This window comes from Macrosteles quadrilineatus, unplaced genomic scaffold (assembly GCF_028750875.1).
Source record: "Macrosteles quadrilineatus isolate MER2022 unplaced genomic scaffold, UCM_ALF_1.0 Scaffold_7__1_contigs__length_78375512, whole genome shotgun sequence".
NCBI lineage: Eukaryota > Metazoa > Arthropoda > Insecta > Hemiptera > Cicadellidae > Macrosteles > Macrosteles quadrilineatus.
This window is the reverse complement of record NW_026542600.1, coordinates 67,385,244-67,408,852: the sequence shown is the minus strand read 5'-3', so window position 1 is coordinate 67,408,852 and position 23,609 is coordinate 67,385,244. Positions and strand designations below refer to the sequence as shown.

Genomic DNA, 23,609 nt, shown 5'->3' with positions numbered 1-23,609 from the left:
ATAATCAGAGCAAGGAAGCCCACTTTGTCAGATGACTGTAAGAAATAAACATTTTTAATCAGAACTATTTATTTTCTTCGGCAAAATCAGCTGATGAATATCGCATTTATAAAAGTATACAACTGGCCGAGTTAATACTCCAGCTGATTATTGTTTAGCCCAGGGAATGATCTACTTTAAAACTGGGTTACGCATGCATTGAAAAAAGCCGTTTTTGTTGCAGTCTGACGAACACGTTATTTATAGCTTCAAAGAAAGGACGTTCAAATCCCAATTATTTGGGTAATAATTACTATGACGAAAGGTTTTTGAGATCGAAAATGTACAATGTCAGGAAAGCAATAGGCCAACCTAGCCTACCGGTATGCATTTTTGGACGAATGATTGTCACTACAATCACTGGAGATTATAATGAATAAGAATAAGAATGTATTTATTTTCTTGAAATAAATCTTACTAAATATTACAAAAGCTAAAATTATAAACACAGTTGGATAATGTTGACTCCATAATAGTTTTTTTTTTTTATAATATCTTCATATAAAAACATGGAGATAAAATAAAATAAACGTTTAAAAAGGGAGAACTTGCATTAATTCAGTTGTATTCTAAAGAGCTAGTTGGGTTACAACAACGTATTTGTGTAAGAAGTTCTCTACTTCCATGATTCCAAAAATAAACGCCGAAATGTGCTTTGTGAAAAAAATGTATTTCGTTGTAAACATTCCATCCAGTTATATATGTTATACTTTAGCTTCATTAGTCTAAATAATTTAAGGTTTCTGAAAAACAAGTGTTTGGGGCAAAATATTGTTTCTTCAATTGCATCATCTTCATAACTTTCATTCATATTCGTATTTCGCCATTGACCCTTTACATCTTAATTATATTAAAATTATAATAATACAAATAGTAATAGTAAATTTAAGTGGTATTATTTACAGGTGGTTCAAATAAAATCCAAGATGAAGGTGGGTCGCTGGACCAAAAAGTTTGGGAACAGCTAATATTATATAATTTAGAAAATAATATGAGTGTAACTATTAAATATAAAACGAATTAATATACCTATTAAATATTTACTGATATAAATCTTATTTTATAGTTTTACAATCATTCTTTGAATCCCTAATCAATACGAGTTTACATTAAAAATCCAAATGTAATATGTTCGACATTATTTTAGTAATTAAATTTAACTATCGTATTGTAACTACCCAACCGTCAACCTATGGGTGTTCAGAGGTTTCTTAGGTAGGTTACTACTAATATTTAGGTACTAAAGCTGTATCAAAGCTGTTATTTCTGAAATAATTAAGGTGCAGTGTATATGCATCACATTTATTTCACCATTGCATCTTGCTCACTCCGCGTGCATCACGTTAAATCACAACAAACAGGTGCGCTTTGTCGGACAGCGGACAGTTTACAAGATGTCAATGCTTATACTTTGTCAACTCCGGATTGGCTAATCAATTTGAAATATAGCTAGCCTATTTTAGCACGGGTCAACGGCCTCCAGGCCTTCCTGATGCAAAACGCTGTATTCATGTGCACGCGTTGTTCAGCTATTAATCTCTCGGTTTAAAACCTGGATTAGCCGTGTTCTACTTTCAGCTAAAATGTAAACTGAGATAATAACGTGTCCTATAACTTATATGCAAACCGGTGATTCCTCGCTGCATAGTTAGGTCAGCGAGAGTATATCACTTTACACTGACATGCAAATTTAATTTATGCACTTTACATGTTTGGTGAGTGTATTTAATTTTAGAACGAATGAGATAGCAAAGTCATATGTGCAATACAATTAGTAGACAAAATAAGAGTTTATATTGTATAATACCATATAATTAACATACATTTAAAATAACTAAGAAATATTTACACAAATCTGTTATTCTGTTGTGTATATAAATTATTATTTATTTATTTACTCAAAGATTACACCATTAAAATACACACAAAAGTTCTAATGCTCAAGCTGGATGATAACCATCAAATAAGATTACACTACCTATATCAACAATTGAATATTACTAAAATACTAATACAAAATAAATATTTAAGAATAAAAAGCTTCAAACAATGTAACATGTACATTTACATAGGCACATCAATACGACGATTTTGTAAGAAATACAACAACTAAACAATTGGTAATAAAAATGCACAATAAATACTATATGGAATATTTATGCAGTACAGAAATACAACTGTAAAAAATAAAAAACATTATAAAACAATAATGTAAATGCTTTGATATAAAAGAATAATAGTTTTTGCCTCGTATTTCATGCTATAACGAAGTTTTACTTTGGCTGTACAAATCTGACGATTGAGCAGCATATAGAATTTGGATTGCTATTTTTTATGGTTGAATCTGATGGTAAAAAAATAAATCACTTTAAAAATTCAATAAGTTTGTTATTATTATTAATATAATATTTTATTATTATTACTTTTGTCACAGTGTCCTCAGACTGTACACACATGTGTTACTTTGTCAATGCAGTTTATTTCGTTCTATTATTATCCAATTATTTATTTTGAGTTTTGACTAGGTAACCTAGCGGCAACAAAAAAACAAATTGTAGCCCTATATTTCTCGTGATAATTAAAACATTTTTTCATTTAATTTCATTTTCATAACAATGAATGAAATGACAGATACACAGTTATACAACTTTTAAGCCAATAATTGACAATAATAATAAAACAATAACAAAACTAAACCATAATGGTTTGAAGAAAGAGACGCACCAAAGAAAACATTATCGTTATCAAAAAGTTATCGAAAATCAAGTTATGGTTGCAAAACAACGATTTAAGACTGTAAATGTCTAAATCAGCTGATCAGGAACATATGTGAAGCGAAGGTCTCCGGTTGTAAATCAGGTGGTAAACACGCCATGTAAATGGAGTAGTTCAGTGTGTGTTTGTTTACCGGCACCAATGACAACCGCTGTGGTTTTTGTTTGTTGCACTGAGCAAAGTAGGCCAAGGTGGTGGTGGATTCACCACAAGTAGCCACTTTCTACATTTTTTTTCGATTGTGTATACCATTCGCATTTTTAGGTATTTTTCAATTACCTTGATATATCACATTGATTTATTTATGGCAAAATTAGTACAAGCATTTTTCAAATTTAATGTGAATTACAATGGTTCAATAAAACGTAGCAATTGCGAGGCTCAAAACTCTAAGAATAGAAATAAGATTTTACAAAATGTTTTATTAAAGTATAATTTACTAGGTTTTAAATATATTTTTCTGATAGAATATTTAATGTATATTCTAAAAAAACAATTGAAAATATCATTATTTTGCCTTAACGCTGAAAGAAAAGATGTCAAGAACCTTTGAAAATCTAAAAATTGCTGTTTCTGGAATGAGGAGTGAGATATAACTAAACGAATTACGTATTTGTATCGTTATGTGCGTGCATAATGCCTTAAATCGTTGACACTGACTACCAAACACCCTGTTTAGAATATAAACATATACTATATAACATAGTGGCCATACTAACACAAAATCTATAACTTACTCGTATAAATTCCATTTTGTAGCCCCTGAACTGCGTAGTATAGACTAAACTTTACGTACCTCGTCTTGCAGTTCAAAAATAGTGTATGAGGTCCACTACATATGTTTCGCCATATATGGCTTCTGTTGAACCACTTGAGAATGCCATATATGGCGAAACATATGTAGTGGACCTCATACACTATTTTTGAACTGCAAGACGAGGTACGTAAAGTTTAGTTTACTCGTATACTCTTTAAGGTATATAGCAGCTTAAACTTAATTAAATATTAAATACTACATTGCCACGAGCTAATTTTTGATAGGTAGAAAACAGTGTATTGATAACAGAATAAAGTGTTAAAAAGTTAAATGAAGAAACCTTTGACTATTTTTATAAATACACATCTCAATCACACTTTAAAGCAGTAGCCTGTTTGAAAATACCCCTGTCGCAGTAAACCTTCCGACTGATTGATTTTTAATTAAATTTGAATTAAATGGCATTAGGTTTAACGAGTACCTAGGTTTGCTGTTACAAGGAAACTAATAAAGTGTGTTTTTTTTTATTAAAATATTAATATCTTAGTATAAAATAAATACATTTTCTAAGTTTGGTCAAAATATATGCATAAACAAGCAAACTGTAACATTTTACAATATTCTCCATAAGCATAGCATAGGAATTTTTAATTTCCATTTTTTCTCCGTTAAAATAACCGCACGCAACACTTTGATATACTAAATTATTTGTTTTTTCGAGCTCTTTAAAAAGGTCGTGAGAGAAATTGGAAAATTTTTTTTGAGGGTCAAAAATTGGAAAAACCAATTTTTACCCCATAAAACCCCCCGTAAAGCCTCGTTGCCATGGTTTGATCATGATGGTTCGCAGACTCATTCAAGTTTATCCTGCCTTACAACATTCAAAATATAATACAATATATATAATTTTGATATGTATTCTCCAGCTATACAACAAGTGCTACATGTTATATAGAATATATATATATAAATTTGAACAAATAGTGAATTTGGCCTCTGGGGACATCAAAATGAAAAAGTTAATCGGTCCCCCTATAGAGAAATTCGCTAATAAAAAAACTATATCGAAGCTATGGTGTTCGATATAGAAATTGTTGTAGATTATAAATTGAAATATTAATTGTAAAATATGGTTTATGAGATAACATTTGCAAATTCTCTAATCCATCTAGGCTACTTTAAATATAATTCAGTTTTAAAAATCGTTGTACAACTAAATCTAGAGCTCTACTGAACCGAATTTATTAATTAATGGATCATTGGAAAACTTAATTCATGTAGATTTGCAAATAATTATGTTTGTTTTTGTTATGATTTATAGTGAAAAATACAAAAAAAACATGTTTTCCATAAGAAATACATTGAAAAAGGGGTTTTCACAATTTAGATTTGGGTGCAACTTTTGGCAACCTTTTTGAGTATTTTCAATAAATGCAGGTATCAATTTGTATTAAATTTTATTCTCTTTCAGAATATCACTTCCACTTAAGTCGATTTCCTCACCATTAAAAAGTTATTTGCAAAATAGCTAAGCAGCCTCCGATCTTTTGGTAGTGAGAAAATAGTGAGTTAGTGGTATTTTTGTTAACCTTTGTACAACTAAATCTAGACTACTATAGGACCGATTTTGTTAATTAATGGGCCATTGGAAAGCCTAACTCATGTAGATTTGCAAATAATTATAAAAGTGTGATTTTATTAAATATTTTTGGTGAAAATGTAAATATAACATAAATAGATTAAAAATTGCTTTTTCAAGTTTCTGTTTTCAAGTTTCAATTTGTAGCCAACTTTTGGCTGCCTTTATTAAGTATTTTCAAGAAATATATAGTAGTAATTTGTAGGAGATTTTATTGTGTTTTAAAATATCACATCCTCTTTGATCGATTTTCCGACAATTTAAAAGTTATTGGCAAATAAATTAAGCGATTCCAAATTTATAGTTGTTGGAAAATACTGAATTAGAGATATTTTTGTTAAACTTACCACAACTAAATCTAGACTTCTACCGGACCAATTTTGTTGGTCAATGGGTCGTTGGGAATCCTAATTTGTGTAGATTTTAAAATAATTATAAAAGATTGATTTGATTAAATATTTAAGGTAAAAAATACAAAAAAAAAACAAGAATACATTAACAACGGTTTTTTTTTCAAGTTTCTATTTGTAGCCAACTTTAGGCTGCCTCTTGATTATTTTCAAGAAAAGTATAATAGAAGTTTGTAGGAAATCTTATTTGCTTTCAGAATATCACCTTCCACTTTTGTTGATATTCTCACCATTTAAAAGTTTTTTTTGCAAAAATGCTAAGCAACCTCCAAATTTATAGTGGTGAGAAGATATTGTTGTTAAACTTTGTATAACTAAATCTACAGTTCTACTGGACCGACTTTATTGATTAATATGTCAATGGAAAGCTTCATCTATGTAGATTTGCAAATAAATATGTAAGCTTAATTTTCTTTCAGATTTATGGTAATACTGTAATTGGTTTGCCAGAATGAATCATCTAATCATATGAAACATGTGTTGATAATTTAACAGCTGATTGTTATATCGTTATTTTATAAACTTTTTCTTTGTTTACATGTTGTTGTTCACAAATTGGTTTTGTGGTTAAAGTGCGTTCCTTATGTTATGTGTTTTTGTTTCTGTAGTTATGTGCTTAATCTGTACCATTAATATTAGTGAGTAAAGTGGTGCATGGATTTCATAACTGTTATTTTCCTAGAGACCGTTGTATTTAACCACAACGGGCTCTGTTGCCAGTAGCTTTATAATTTACACACTTACACTACATAATTTTAATATGTATATTATATATTAATAAAGTCCGAAAAAAACATTACATAATTCGGTAAATTAAACATTTATTTTATTTTATATACAGAATATAATTTACACTGCTGAAAAAAAAAAAATTATTTTTTAATTAAAAAGTGTGACACGAAGCACCCTCTGCGAACAACTTGAAGAACAGTATTTCCTACCAAAAGAAAATATTACAATTGTTTATTTTATAATTTATTATTATAATTTCTTTCTACTATTAATTTATATTTTTTCCTATAAGAGTTGTGCCATTCGACCCTAATGTTTTAGGAAAGCTAAAACAGCTGATGTATTCGTGAACGAAAATCGACGTTTACAAATCGCACCTTTGTACATCACTGATTAATCATTGGACCTCGTACTATTAAAAAAGCATACTGTATGTTTAAAAGTGATCTTAACAAACCTTGGAACTCCGAATTTCAATTGGGGCTAGTTTGTAGTCACGGCCCTGGGTTCGAACACAGACATTGTTGGGAAAACAAAACCCAATTGGGAGCCACAATAAACCGATTCGCACAATCCAATCGTTCCATTGTTTGGACAGAGATTTGTCTTAAAATAACCACTTGTATAATCGCAGTAATATCCTTGAACCGAATCGTTCGTTTGAGCTAAGACCGACCACAATCACATATACAACATCCAGACTAAAATGTTTGTTTTCATTGACTGGATAGTCATCAAATAAGATTCTAAAATCCTGAGATAATCACAAAAACATTTAATAAGTGGGAAATTTGGTTGAATCAACCCTGAATGTTAGAAGTAATGTTACATTTTGATAAACTTTTGGTATTTTAATAAAAATATATTTTACTTAATGCCTTTAGGTGGGGGTGGAGAGCTGGTCTAGTGGGCTTCGGGCTCCGAGGTCCCGGGTTCAAATCCCAACAATCGCCCCTTTAGCTTTGTGCAACATGACCTCTCATGGCCTAGCCTGGAGAAATGTGTATAACTGTTGCAGTGTAGATCCCAGCGTCCTTGATGAAAAGAGATCGTCATAACATTACATTCTTGATTTTCATTTACATACTCTCAAAATTGCATTATTATTAAATTTCCTATAACCCACGAACGTGGATTAACCTGAGCTTCTAGACAGCTTACAGTTACGGGGAACACTTGATAACTCAATGATGTTTACTTCCCTGTAGCGGCTGGGTGTTGAGAGATGTTAGCATCAACATTCTAACCTGGAATCATCAAGAATTACCTAGAACAGAGGAATAAAACGGTTGCATCAGTTTCCACAGACCAATAATCCCAATTCCGCAAATCCCAACTTTAAAACGTGGTGGGGAAAAAGAATCTGTGGAAACCAAAATCAACTCATTTGGCTAAAGATATTTTCTGTAATCACACAACTTCCTTGGATGATTCCCGAGTGAATTGTTACTAACAAAGTATATTCTCGAAGTAGTAGGTCTTAAAATAAAGACATTGGGGCGATAACTAGCTTATTTATCTTCTCATATTTACAAATTTCCTAAAACATCACTCATAATAATATGTTTGTTTTTGTGCAAATGTAATGGCATTTTATATTTTAACGGAATATCCTTGGGTAAAAACTTATAATAAAACATCGGATTTCTCAATTGATCTTTAATGAATCGTGTCATATAAGAAACTTAACACTTTATAAAATATGTTATGCAAACGTTCGGAAATAACATTGAACCAGAAACATGGAATAAAATAACACATAAAGTTGATCACATGATACTCCATTGTCAATGTGAATATAATTGCTATACCTTTGACATTTTCATGTGATTCAAATTGTTCCAGTTTTAAATAACAAAACAATAACAAATCCACAACTCTATACAATACAAAGCTATAGAGTCAAGAACCCTTTTATTATAAATTATAACTATTGGGTGACAAAATTAACATAGTTTGTAATGTGTTCACATGCATAACAAATAGCGGTAAATAAATATTGCTAATGTAAACCGAAAAAACAAAAAGAAAGTTTATTTAAAGCTATTTTTCAAAGGTGTAATATACTTTAGCTCGGAAATAAATTATTTGGCACCGGAATAAAAAAGACAAATTTTGATATTTATTCTTTAGAGGTTCCTTTGGAATTTTTGTTTCTTGTTTTGTTTACTACGTAGTTTTCTTTGTAGGTTTTCATTTATATTTTGCAATTTTCAGCCATGGCCGGGGTTGTTGTCTCATCTCGTTAAATTTTCCACCTGAGTACGGAATCAGACTACAGATACGTCGTGAGAACTTGTTTATCCACTGATGGAAAATTTCCTCATAAACCCATTTAACAACATAAACTTACAATACAAAAATTGAACTTCAAACAAACTAATTTTGGTTAATTTGATTTTTTTCAATTAAAAGCACATATTTAGACAAATTGCTTGATTGATTAATTGTTTTGTGTACAGTATACAAAATTTGATCTTTTCAAATTGCACTACTACTTTGAATTGTTTCTCGGTATTAAGCCGTCTTATCATTTTCGTGAGTTATGAATGGGCCAAGAGGAGGGAGTCATCTTACTGGCGGAGTAAGTCTTGGGGGGGATAATGGTGCGAGGGTGTACTGAGGGGGACGGGGGCCAAGCGCCCAGAGAGCCAAAATGGCCGTCCAGTACCGGACGGTTATCCGTGCCGTTAGCTGCAACAACTGTGCAACTACTTTTACCATAGGATTACCATTATGAAGTGGTAAGTCCCATGTTATTTTTATCGTGAAAATATTAATTATAAGCATTAAATATTATAGATTGTTTTTTTATTAATTAAATTTACAAAAAAAATATTTTGGGCATATTTATATTTTATTTTGTTTTTATTAAAATTATTGTTCCTACAGTCGTTACAGTTTATACATTTAATATAGAATATTATGTCAATTGCTATGTACGATAAATGTTATGTGTATAATTTCCGAAGCTTGTATTCTTCAAACGGTACTTTGTACATGCCGGTGTCTTAAAACGTTTAACCTCTAAAAGCTTGTTGTATAGGTAAAGTATTTATATTGTATTTATAATTCATAGAGTTATATTAAGGCTGTTGATTCTTTTTTAGTTCAAACACGAGTATATGCATGTTTTTACGTGAGTGAGTTTTTGACAAAGTTTACTTTTAACATGACTTACTGTATACTCATAGGACGACTGTATCAAAAGAAACTAAAACTATTGAGCTCAAAAACTTCTTTAAACTATTTATTTTATTTCAATTTATAAAAAAAAAATTATATAATTTAATGTTTTAAAATTATATTAAATTAATGAACTTGACATGCATGATTGGTGTGAAGTAATTTATGATACAAACACTTTAGAACCATGAAACTAAGGTTACACTTGACGATTACATTAACTGATTGCACTCATAGAGTTTAAAAGTTGATCATTTCTAGTACGAAACATTAACTGATTAATTTACAGCCCATGTATTCCATAAAATGTTGTCCTCTGTCAAACGCAATCGACATTTTAAATGATAATTTATATATATATTTATGTCTTATCCCCATTTGGACTAATTTATAGTAAAACACCAACCCAGAATAAATAAAACTCAACCATCGACAAAATGTTCGTTCAACTTAACCTATCGCCTTAACTTTAACTTAGCACTTGCATTGTCATACTTCGAATAGAATAATTTATCTCTGTTTGGAGTTCAAGTTCATTTTGGGCGATGGTGGGTTTATGGCAAGATTTTTCTACCACGATAAGGAAAACATAATTCTTTTTTACTAATCGTAAAGGAAAATTTCCGAAAAATCCCTCAAATAGCAGTATAATTATATACCCATAAAAATCTTTCGGATAAAGAATTTTAATTTTTTTGCATTATTAGTGCGGTCAATAAGTTTAAACATGAAAGTTGCATTTATTTCAATGTTAATGCAACGACGTGAATTCCCGTCATCAGCACTCAAAGTGAAAGATATGATACCGGGTTTAATTGCAATATGCAGTAATATAATATCCAAATTGTTACAAGTTGCATATAAACTAATTTTTAAAGTTTTATTCAAACCAATATTGCTTGTTATTTAGGACTAAAGTTGCCCTAAATAAGTTATGGTGTTCAGTGTTGGTAACTTAGTATTCAAGAAATATGAGTAAGTTTTAAAATGTAGCATTTATAAAAAATGTATACTGGATAGCGTGTATCTTTAAAATATTTACCACACATTTTTTGACACACATTGTCATTATTATACATCGTCTTCTTAAATGTTTTCCCACTCCAGGCAATAGAAACTGAGGCTACTTCATTACTGACTAAACCTACAATCCCCCAACCCATAGGCTTAAAATTACCCTGCCTAAAAAGATGTATTATCTTTACAGTAGACTAAAAAGTGTAAATTATTTTTGTGATACTCCAATCAAGATGATCATGGGGGGAGCGAGCTGGTCTATAGTGCGGGACTCCGGTTCCTGGGGTCCCGGGTTGAAATCCCGCCAAATCACCAATGGATTTTATCTAAGTGATAATGCCATAGCCCCTAGGTCTAGCCTGAAGTAATGTGAAAAACAATTCCGGGCTCGTGCCTAGCGTCCTAGGACAAAAAAATCAAGATGAAGCCTATGTGATAGTTTTTCTGATTATTGTAGGCCTAATGCTGCTTTATTACGTGCCACAATAAATATTGATTTGATTTGTACGTAAATGGAAAACACGAATAATTTACGTGTTTTATATAGTAACTATTTACTATATCGTTGTTATTGGTATTACCATTGGTTTAGTTAATAGGATATGAAAACCCATCTCCAAGGTAATTATGGCCATGAATGGACTTAATTAAATTTCATGGAAGCGTTTACATTAATTTCCTTGTTGTGTTTAACTATATAAACATGTTCGGAATCCTTATAAATGAATGAGTAACACATATAAATATTTGCAAAAATACATTTTTGATATAAACCAACCAAAAATAGTGTAGCTCCTTTTTAGGAAAGCGTATATTTAGTGAGTAAGTTTATTTTAGTAAAGTAAATATAAACACCTAATTTTGAGGTTGTTTTTAAAATAGTTGTTTGAAAAAGATGTAAACTACAAGGCCGAATACAATTACCCAATTAAGTAAACAAAACTTTTGTTTTATTACAATATTCCAATCTACGAATTAAAAGTAGGATTTTCATTGTTATCTTGAGCTATTTTCACTTATATTTTTAACTGTTCATATAATATTTAATTAAATTTTTATCAGTTAGCATCTTTAACCGCTCGAAAAGGTTCTGCTACGTCTATAGACGCAAAGAGTGTACGCCTCATATTACTCCTAAAGCCAGGAAGCATGTTTCAATATTTTACTAACGAGAATTAAAATTGAAAACATTTCTTTAAGTATGAGATTACAAATTGATTAGCAGGTTTTATCAAGCTACGCGTGAAAAAATCTCTTCCTTTGCACATCAAATTATCATCATGAGGCGTTTGATCTATTCTAACTTTGAAATGTTTGCGTTTCCTTAAAAATGCTACGTCTAGACACGAAGTCACTACTATCAATGCACTTCTTTCTATTTATATTTTTTCAAACCTCGAAGAATCTAAAACTACCACACCAAAGAAGCAAGTAATATTAATGACATTGTCTAAATGTATATAGTGTACTGGTTATGGGAAAATTATGGCGAAAATGATCACACATACCGAAATTTCACAAAACATGAGGGTCCTTTATTAAATGTCATTAACAACACGTTTTTTCTCTGTTAAATATCATTTAAAAAGAAGGATATTTTAAATAAATGATTGTAAATAACCGACCTCTTAGTTTCTAGACAATCTAAAACCTACCTTTTTGTTTCAGACCTTTAAAAATAAAATTCACCAGTCTGCCTTTAAATTAACATAGAGAGGAGATGTTATTAGATTTACGTGTAATCCTTATGCTGTACGAACAAGTTAATAACGAATTACTTGAGCTGTCCATAAAATTATTAATTATAGTTGTGATTAGATATGGATTGTATTTATAAAAAAACTAAGAATCTTTGCAGTTAAGTTCTTTCCTTTATTAAATCTTCCAAGTTAAACAATCCGGGTAGTTTTTATTTTCTAAGCATTGCTTTAATTATTTTTAGTCGAAACCTAGACGTGTACCTTTACAACAGCAAACACTTTGAATACCATTTAATAACCATTAAAATACACTAATTTCACCGTCGCACTTCAACAGACAAAGATACCAAAAAGCCTCAAGGCAAAAATTGTAGACTAAGGGGGGAAGGTTAGATTTTAAGGGCTACAATGTGGTATGTGATTAAACCCATATTGACATTAAAAACTCTTTAGATAACAACTTTTGAAACTTCAAAAAGTTTTAAAATGCGTAACATAGGGTCTATTTTTTGTACGTTTTTGAATAGGTATAAAAATAGTTAAACACTCTTTCCACTAAAATACTCAGGACTCAAAGACCTTTAAAATGAGGTTTAACACGACACCCTTTACATTTGAAAATTTCACACAAACCACCCCGACCCCCCTGAATCTGGCCTTTTGGTTGCTTTTTGGGTTTCAAAATAATTATGTTGAATTCTTTGGGGTCAATATAGGGGGTTCCAGTTGCAATCGGGGTTCTATTTTCTTTCATATTGTAGCTATAACGTGGCCTGGGACACCCTGTATACCAGTATTACGTTTTCCAATTACATCGGATTTGAATACGTAATTTATAAAGCAGACACAGGACAAATTAGTCTCCTGACATACGAAGTTAGATTTGTTACTACTAAATTTGAATTAAAAACATAAACGTGACTTTAAAGAGTGCCAAGTTCCAAGTTCCACCCACTTCTAAGTAGCGATCACTTCACATATCCGTATGGGACATACCCGTCAGCGGACGTTGATTTTACAAACAGCAAAACATAAAGTGTCTCTTGCCACACCGTAAAACTGTCTGATCTGGATATTTTTGAAACAAATCCTCCTTTAAGTTTCGATATCCCAATAATTATAGCTAACATTGGTTTACCCCAAAAATTAAATCGACCCTAAAACAAAGTATCAGGAGATCGTATCCATCCACTTAAAAATAAACTACTGTACATAGAAGAATATACTATTTATCCACAAGAAGAGATCGATCAATTAAAAAATTAATAGTTAATTTTATAGTGTTTTGTAATGGTTGACCTTAATAAACATCCTAAGAGGCTAAACCTAGAACCATAGCTAAAACTCATTAGTAATTGGCGGGATTTGAACCCGGAAAGGAGTAACTAACCCTAAGACTAAGTGAGCATCATTGTTGATACTCGGGCAAAATAATTTATTGCCACTACTTAATTGTAATTCCTCTGGAGATCCGTAATAGGAAGTTTTACCAAAACCTTTTCAATAGGGGTTTATATTTACAATATTACAATTTTGTAAAAAACTTTCAGTTTGAAATTTTATGGAGTCAAACTGAAACATTTTCTAGATTTTTAATACACTCTCCGAGCTTAGAATCACTTAGAAATTGGTTATTTACAAAATTAAATATTATATATTTGCTTTTTATATCATTAAAATGATCTGTAACAGCATGATAATAAATGTTTGAAATGATTCGATGTTTAAATCAGTGTACAATGTGATCACATAGTGTAACTACTGCATCTATTATAATATTGATTGATTGGCGTGACGTTCATAAGAAATATATTCTATTGATTATTATCTAAGCTTTTCTGCGCGTTTAGGTCTAAGATTTATTAAAAGATCTAAGATGAAACGAGATGTGTAAATCATTTATTTAATTGTGTTTGACGTGTAAATATCATAGATTAAGCTAATTGGGTTGTGTCCGCATCATTGGATCTTGGCATAAACGTCCACTTAAAATTGGCACGACGTTTAACCATAACCTCTAAACTTAGTATAAGTTTAAATTTGCACGCTATTTTTAGGTTTAAATCTTTAAATTTAATCGTAAGTAAAACATTTCTACTTTAGCTGCGTATGCTCTTTTGAAACCTACAAATATGCTACAACCCTCAAATTTTGGAAATTGTGTATGTGTTTATAATTTTGAATCTCTTAGCCATTATTTTACTAAAAAAACATTTATAAAAGATAACATTGTTTTTTTTTAACAATTTACGTCGGATTTACATATCTAGCATTAAACAAATGTCTATATAACAGCCAGTCTCCTTTAACAAAAAAAAATCTACAATTGTGTACCTTTGCTGAGAAGAAACCCAAACAACCCAAATGGTTGTAAGGATTTTTATTGGGTCTTTGGTAATTGTAGTCCATCTTCTTAAGGGGTGGTTTGAATTTGTTGTGTATTTAAATAATGACGTCATCGAGCCTCCTTGGGCGAATTAGGGGACAATAATAAGGTGTTAACCTTTCTTATAACATGCTTTCTAGTAATAAAGTAAAACTATGTAGTATAGAAGCGTCAACTTGTTATTCATTGGCCTTAATGTTCTTTTATTTTATCCGACACATTTTACTGTTATGCGTGAAATTTATAGTATTGTAAAATTACGAGTACATAGATTGGTCAAACGTTGCTCAAAATACTTAGTTCATTGAATATTTCCAGTTATTCCAATTCTCTTAACATCGTCCCTTGATTCCGAAAAATTCCACCTCCTATTTGTATATTTCTGCGTTTTCCAATTTTCAGAACAACTATCGTCACCTGTTAAGCTTCACGAAAAATCATAAAATCACTTAAATATCTATCTTACTTATTTAATACGCAAGCATGTTTTTTGTGACAATTACTCCTCCGAAACTACTGAACCGATTGACATGTTTTTGGTGTCATTGGAAAGAGCGTAACGTGAAGTTGTGCAGGAAACTTTCTTTTTAGGGAAATAATCAGAGAGTGAGGCCCTGGGGCCCATTAAAATTTCGTATTTCTCCATAAGATTAACATGGGAAACAAAAATTGTTATGCAACTCCAGCTGTTGTCAAAAATTAAAAGTGAGAAGAAAAACATATGTTAATTTTAAACAGTCAATACGTTTTGCTAATTTCACAGTTTGCTACAAACATTTACTGACTTGGTTGAAATGAAATATTTACTTCTGTAATTGAGAATTCGGGTTGGCGTAAATATTACAATGGAAAAAAGCGAGAGAGCCTGGATAAATTGATATATTCTGTTATGTACATCTTGAATATTTCCATAATCTTTGGATCGAACCCTTTAAAGTATTCAGAAATTATGAACGTTATTCCTTTTAAAATAACGCCTCTACTTAGAAATTGCTCGAATTCGAGCAACAGGCAGACTAGTTATGTTTATTGTGACTAAACTACAAAATTGATTGTTTTATTTTACCAAACATTACTAAATTGGATATTTTTCGGGAAATGGAAATATATACGACCTTTCCGTAAATACCTGTGGTTTGCACAATTTTGCAACAACTCAGTTATCGCCAAGATACGAATGGTGTAACGACGCAAATTTCGCGGACTTGATACCAATAATTCAAGCCACATCTACTTGTTGCGTTTCGGTTGATTTATCTGTCGAGAGTGCGCGAGTAGAGAGGCTGCCAACTAGCTATTGATACAACAGCATCTACAACTCTGCTTCCGGGAATCAACAACACACCACTGGTTTGGCGAATTTCCCTATACGGAATAAGCTATTGCCGTAGGTCTCGTTATACGACTACATAAATGGTCCGAGATTACATTTCAACAACACAACACGTGTAAACGTTTATTCGAACGAGTTCGCAAACCAGCATACTCGGACAATGGGAACAGGTTTTATGAGGTTAAAATATATCTTTCTCATTTTTTGATCCTCATATTATAACATAGTATTTCTCAAGTTGTCTCTAAACCATTTTGTATAGCTAAAAAAACAAATTTAGTATTTTAGGTGTTTTTATAGTTTATTGGTCACGGAGAATAATTCAAATTATTGTAAATTTAAAATTCCTATGTTATGGAAAATAAGTATAATAATTTGGTTTAGTTGTTTATGGATATATTTTGATCATACTTGGCAAATTAATTTATTTTGTAGTATTATACTATTGAACTTTTAATAAAAACACGCACTTTATCACCTTCCCTGCAGGAGCAAACCTAAGAACTCGTTTAACCTAATTTGATTTAAATAGGGAATAAATCAGACATGTTTAAGGAAATATTTAAGTGAAAATTTAACGAAAATGGAAATTCGCTTCGGTCACCGGTTTGCTGCGATGGGGTATCAATGGCATTCTAATAGCATATAGTTAATTATACAACTCATCACTAATAGATATTCAGCAGTGGCCACCAAATTGTTTAAATCATGCTTCCAGTTGTTTTATCAATAGAAGACCTTATATTTTCCTTTTGGACCCATTTTAAAATTATTTTACGATGGGGGTTTCAAATAGTTACATTTTGGTGCAGTAAAATTTCCTCTGGTGACTCTTGTACCTCCTCTAAGGGTGGAGGACGATCGTTTCGGCGATTATGTTGCCTTCATCAGATCCTTGTCAAGAACATAAATCTTCACTCACATTGAGGTCGTCAAAACATTTTACACGCACACACGAACATGTATACATAACATACAAATTAAATATTCTATTACTATTGTGGCCACAGGTTACACGGTTGACATGTCCGGACTGCAGTTTGGTTGGAAGGTGTGGGTTCAATCTCACATTAAAGAATAAGCTGCATAACTTGTTGATAGAATACGTGTTATGTGTTTGTAATATTATTTTTATAATTGCTACACAGGGTGAATAACAAGTCAACACCCCCATCTACTATTTTCGTAACTAAATATACGGAGATATCCTTTTTGGTAGTCGTGCAAACTTAGCAGGAAGTTTCATTTTATGATTTTCGATTTTGAGTGTCCCCCTAAAATAGGGGATTTTGGGGAAACTCAAATTTTTAAATGTAAACCCTCTTCAAGTGGCATTTCATTTTAAATAGTTTACAAAAACATAAAAAATGATGAAAACCGGAGTTCGCTATATCTTCTCTATCCAAAATGGTAGCCCGACAAATGTATTGACGTCTACATATTAAAATATTAAAATCAATGTAATGGTAATATTGGCTACTATTTTGGATAGAGACGAGATAGCGAACTATAGTTTTCACTATTCTTCAAGTATTTGTAAACACTTCCACATCAGGTGTCACTGGAAAGGGGGTTTACATTTGAAAATTTGAGTTGCCCCCGTAATCCCCCATTTTTGGGAGGCACTAAAGATTTTCAAAATAATAAAATGAAACTTCCTGCGGTACTTTCCTGTTAAAGGGAACATTCATTATTATCGATGATTTTTTTTCGATATATCGATATTAACAAATTGAAACATATCACGCATATCAGCTGACAACTACGATTAATATTGTTCAGTATATGAAACTGTTCTAAAAAAATAACCTAACATAACTAACCAAACTTGCTGTAACATTTAAAAATTCCGTGTTTAACTTGCCTTTTCTATTATCATTATCAAACCCAAACGGAAGTTTTAAATGGCACAGCAAGTTTGGTTGGTTATGTTAGGTTAGCTTAGAACAGTTTCATTTCTTAATCCATATAGACTATTTTAGCCTAAACAAGATCAGTTAGTTGTTGTCGATTTCTAATAGATCTGATCGGAAAACAAAAATATCGATATATCGAAAAAAATCATCAATAATAATGAATGTTCCCTTTAACAGGAAAGTACCCTTCCTGCCAAGGCTGCATGACCACCCAAAGGATAACTCTGTAATATTTCCTCAGGAACAAATTAGAGGGGAGGGGAATTACTTTTTTACTCAAGATAATTAATGTAAGAGTTGACGTCATTAAACTTTTGACGGACTACCATTTTGGATGGATAAGAGATAGCGAACTTTCACCATGCTTAAAGTTTTTGTAAACACTTCAAAACTAGATGTCACTTGAAGGGGGTTTACATTTTAAAATGTTGAGGTGCACCCAAAATCCCCCATTTTGGGGGGACATTCAAAAATTTTAAGATCATAAAAAAAACTTCATCAAAAAATCATCAAAAAAAATATTAGATGGGGGGTCTTGACTTTTTATTCACCCTGTATTATTGTTATACCGTATACTGATTGGTCATTGCTCAGTTTCGCTTTAGATTTGATAACTTATTTGGTTTAAGACTTTTTACTATTTGTTGGGAAAAACATTGATTATACATTAAATTACAAACGCTCTAAAATAATATTGAATTTATTTAATCATATTGAAACTAATTGTAAATCTTTGTAGTAATTTCAGCAGCTACTTACATTTTATATGATAGTTGCTAGAACTAATATTTTCCAAGCAAACAATCAATTTTAAAAAGTTTATTAAAAATTACTGTTTAAACATATTGCTCATTATAGTTAATGAGAGAAGAGAAATGAATAGTATAGGCTACGCTAATACTGTACACAAAATGATATATTTAGTATTGTAAATATGATTAATGAGTACTTGGTACTAATGAATTATTAGTTGATATTTGTAAATAAATTTTCTTCATAACAGAAAAATCTGATATTTAGTCGTCCCAGGTCAAAGATCTGTTAGCAGCCCGAGCGGTAAAAATAACGCAGCTGGCTTAGGTTACAGCTCTTCTTCGTTAATAATAAAATTACAATTCAAAGAATAAATTTAATTCGCTTTGAAATTCACTTATAAAATGGAAAACTGTGTATACGTCTTTAACCAATAAGCCACCTTAAGCACTTAACCATTATCTTTAAAATTGGTTAAAGCCATCAATGTTCAATTTTTAAAGCCACATATTTGCTAGAAAAAAATGAGTGCATGTTTTAATAAATCAAAATCTTTAAAACGTCTTTAAATCTTTAACACCTTTTACATATATTTTACCTTGAGTAAAATATATGTAAAGGGTGTTTTTTAAACACAACCCAAATAACTACAACTACTACGAGATACTTTTTTAACAACAAAACAAGTTGATATGCATTGCTGCATCGTTATCTATAGCTTTTAGATTTATTGGGAATTATTTGTAAATAAGACTCAACACGGTGTCAAATAGTATGTATTTATAGGTCTACGTTTTTTTTCTTTTTTTTCTAAACAACCGGTTACCTGGTTACCTTAAACTTTTCATAATTCTATGAATAGTTGATTTTTAAGAACTGGGATCATAGCTGGAAACTAAATTTAAAATCTCACTCTTGGCTTGGCATAATACTAATTTTTTTCTATTAACGTACCACACACACACACTTTGACCTTTGCGAAAACCACACGTTGAGTCTTATTTACAATAATTCCCCATAACATTAAAACTTTTAGATAACTATGCAACAATGCAGACCAGCTGATTGAAAATAAACTAAATAAAACAGGGATTCCAACATATGAGCTTGTTTGTCATTAAAAAGCTTCTTAATACACTTATAATTTGAGTTGCGTTAAAAAACCACGCTGTTTTTTTATGAATGTATTTGTTCACAGTTTTGGAAGTTAAGAGTTATTCTCAATACACAACAAGTAGGCTATTAAAGTTCCATTTGGAAAAATCAGAGTTGGCAATGGTAAAAATTCAGTCATCAACATCACTATTAAAATGTCTATACTCTAAACCCGCTGTTGTTCTCGCCTTTATTTTGTTTTGTTAACGAAAGACGAGAGCTACTTTGATACCTGAGTCAGATGTATACACTTCGAGCTCAAACTAACCAAAGCTCGAGAGATCAATTTTATTTTGACTTTTGTAAATGGCCCGATTAAATTTCCCATTTAATAACCCACATGAAAATGTCCCTTAAATGTTGTTCTACTAAGCATTTTCATAAAACCAATTTATATAGTGGTTCGATCGGTTAACTTAAATATATTGATTCTTGAACAGATTTATTGAAATTCCCCTAAAAATAAAAAATGAAAACGCACCTTTAACGACAGCAATAATTTGCGTTCCTCAGATATGAACAATTGTTTCGCTCCCATAGTCATTTATACACCCAAACACTTTGAAATCTTTAAGAACCTCATCTAAACTATCAACATTTAAATCACTTTTGTGATGGGAAACTGTCAACATTTGTTTGATAGCGTTGTCGAGTCAACAACGCTGACGGTATGCAGGATATCTAGCCAGGAGTCTCGGGTTCAAATACCGCCAATCACTGATGGTTTACGAGAATGTCAATGTCACGACGCCTGCGCCGTGGTGTTTTAAGATGTAGGTCCGCCCATGTAAAAAAACACAAGAGTCTCAGTGGAGAAAGTTTTTGATACTGGAGAATCCATTCTACTACTTAAATAACCATAGACTTTTTACGACGCTCACGCTCCCACTCATCCTTAGGATATGCTTCCAGCTCAATTCTCACAATTCTAGATAAGGTCGTTGTCTCCCTTCCATTAACATACTTAATTATTTTTAGGTACAATATTTTAAGGCGTCATTATCATTTTAAACAATAATATCTTTTGAAAAAATACAGTTTTTGAATTGGATCAAAACAAGCCCAGAACTGGTCCAAGGGAGTGTAGGTAGTATGTTGTGTTTACCGGGCCTGGACAACTCTATTTACATCTTCCCCCTCCATATTATTTGTTTTTATATATATTGTTATTAGTGCCAGCACTTAACGGTTAAACAGAATCGAGTAGTGACCCCGGCGTGGTTTTGGCTGCATTCCGGGACGAAAACGGCTCGGTGCGGTCCGACAGTCTGTGCCCGTCACACTCTATGGTAACAGCTGAGTGATAATCGAGACCGGAAGTGAAACGGCCTTGGTAACATGTCATCAATCGTACATCCGTTACGAGACACCTTTACTTCTTCAGCTGTTTCATTGTTGTTGGGATTGTAAATGTGAATTGTCTATTACTTTACCGCGTTGTTCCTCTTTGGGTATTCTCCTAACGACTGTAATTCCAATTTTATATTTTATCGAAGTAGTTATCTGGATGTATGAATGTACGACCTACCAAATTATTGTACAGTGGAGAACCAACAAGGGCGGAGGTGATTTGATGAGTGGGTATAGATTCTTGGATTTTTGGCCGCGAACTAAATGGAAAATCGGATTATATTTTTTTACAGAACTAAGGCATTTTTTTAATCAACACATAATGTAGGCTAGGACTCCTAGGACTGTAATAAGTATACGTTTAACATAGTAAATATTGCGTTGCAACCATCCTCAGTTTCTATTTGTCACCTAAAATGGCTCTATAAAGTCATACGCTGTAAATTCGCCCTCCTCTAAGGCTGTGGTTTGCTAGACGCGTGCGCAAGCGTATACTGCAAAACACTCGTCTTACAAAGAACAAAGTTAATTAATTATGAAATGAATAAAATTCTTCCAATATATTTCCAAAATAGAAATATAAAAAATAATAATTAAGATTTTAAAATTTAAAAATTTAGCTGTGCTGTTTTAATCAAGCTGTTAATAAGTGGAATAATTGTAAATCTTCTTAACTACAAGGAAACAAATTGATTTGTATGAAATTATAGTTTATAAACAACCAACATAACATCATCAAAATCTGTTCATTGACGATAATTGCAATAATTGAGTCAAGTAGAAAAGGAAGTACACAAAAAAGTGTGTTATTGACTTTGCTTGCACGGACATATTTTCACTTGTTTCATATATTTATATATATAACGTTTATTGACAATTGTTTCAATTATCAACCAAACGAATCTATTTAAAAAGTTATTGAAGTATTAGGTTGGAAAATTCAAAAGCATGATACTTAGTCCTACTTTAGAACTGTTATTGATTGTTTGAAGCAAGCAACATGTGGTATTGTTAGTAAAACAATTTGGCAGGTAATAAAAGAGCGTCGGCCACCTGAGTGCCGGCTGCAGACGTCCAAAAATATGGCGGCCCTGACCCAGCCACAAGACACTAGTAGTACTAGTACAAGTACTGTAATACACTCCACACTACATACCGGACCCAGCCACAAGACATTATTACATGTAGTACATTCCACAATACATACCTGAACCTGACCCAGCCACAAGACATTAGTACAAGTAGTACACTCCACAATACATACCTGACCCAGCCACAAGACATTATTACATGTAGTACATTCCACAATACATACCTGACCCAGCCAAAAGACATTAGTACATGTAGTACACTCTACAATACATACCTGACCCAGCCACAAGACACTTGTACATGTACACTCCACGATACATATACTTTTAGAGAGCTAGAATATTTGTAACAAATTGACCGAAATTTCTGTAAAGTGTTTTTATATTTTAATTTTTTAGTGCGTTTTTTCCACATATATCTAAAATTACATACAGCTTGTAACTTAAATTGTAAAAAAAGTCGGGTAGAACAAATATTTCTAGTAAGTTCAAAACTACAACGAAGACTGCAGTTTGCCCTTTATATTTTCAATGTCAAATTCCCAAAACAGTTTCCCCTGTGTAGTGCAGCAGTTGACGGGTATCTCCGTATTTCACTCGGACTTTTCAAACGCTTCTTATTTCCGTCACCGCGTACAGTGGCATCTCTCCAGCTACTAAAGCCAACACTCTGATATCTCGGTAATTATCTTCATCATTTTAATCTTATTTATTGTTTATTTACGCTCGGCCGGGAGATTTTGCCGTGAACCGCTATCTTCCGTCTTTGTAAAGAGGCCATTGTGATCGGAATCGCGCTATTAATTGCCTTGGACTGCCCAAATCGCCGTAAACACATGCGATACTACGTACTCGGGGCTCCTAGATCGATCTTTGGATATTTAAATTAGAATCAAGCCAACCCGATAACAGGGGAGGTCAAAACCATAAAGCACTTCATCCGAATAGTCGAATGGTTGCGCACCCCAGGAAGTTGTTTTATTGATAGACCCCATAGATTCAAGTATCTGATGAATACCTGTAGTCTTCCATTAAGTTCATCCGCAGGAACGTCTGAATACAAAATTGCCAAGAGTTGTCCTAGCCTCAGAGAGCTGTTCACAATCAAACCTCGATTGACTGAGCCTGACTGAGTCAGGTGATCGACTGTCTCCTCTGACCTACCGCAGTAACTACAGATCGGTTCGCTCGCCATCAAACAAGCCCATCCGTTGTAAATGTTTCCTGAACCGCCCAAGACCAGTTATCAGTTCTAATGTCAGTTTGATTCTTCGCCTATCTAGCCTCAAAAGTCCTAGGCAACCCGTTTTGAAGGCGCATGAAGGAGCTCTAGGAGGGGTACAACCCAACGTTTCCGGTGCGTTTCAGGT

The 23,609-nt window shown here is 32.1% G+C and overlaps 1 protein-coding gene across 7 annotated transcripts in view; it reads left to right on the top strand.

Annotated features, from left to right (window-relative positions):
• Positions 1–8,982: 8,982 nt before the first annotated feature.
• Positions 8,983–23,609, top strand: part of LOC128998713 (tau-tubulin kinase homolog Asator) — a 102,816-nt gene continuing 88,189 nt past the window's right edge. For all 7 annotated transcript variants that reach the window (XM_054424966.1, XM_054424965.1, XM_054424974.1 and 4 more), the window contains exon 1: positions 8,983–9,096. In XM_054424966.1, coding sequence (XP_054280941.1) covers positions 9,089–9,096 — 8 coding nt within the window. In that variant the 5' untranslated portion in view covers positions 8,983–9,088. The remainder of the gene's footprint in view (positions 9,097–23,609) is intronic.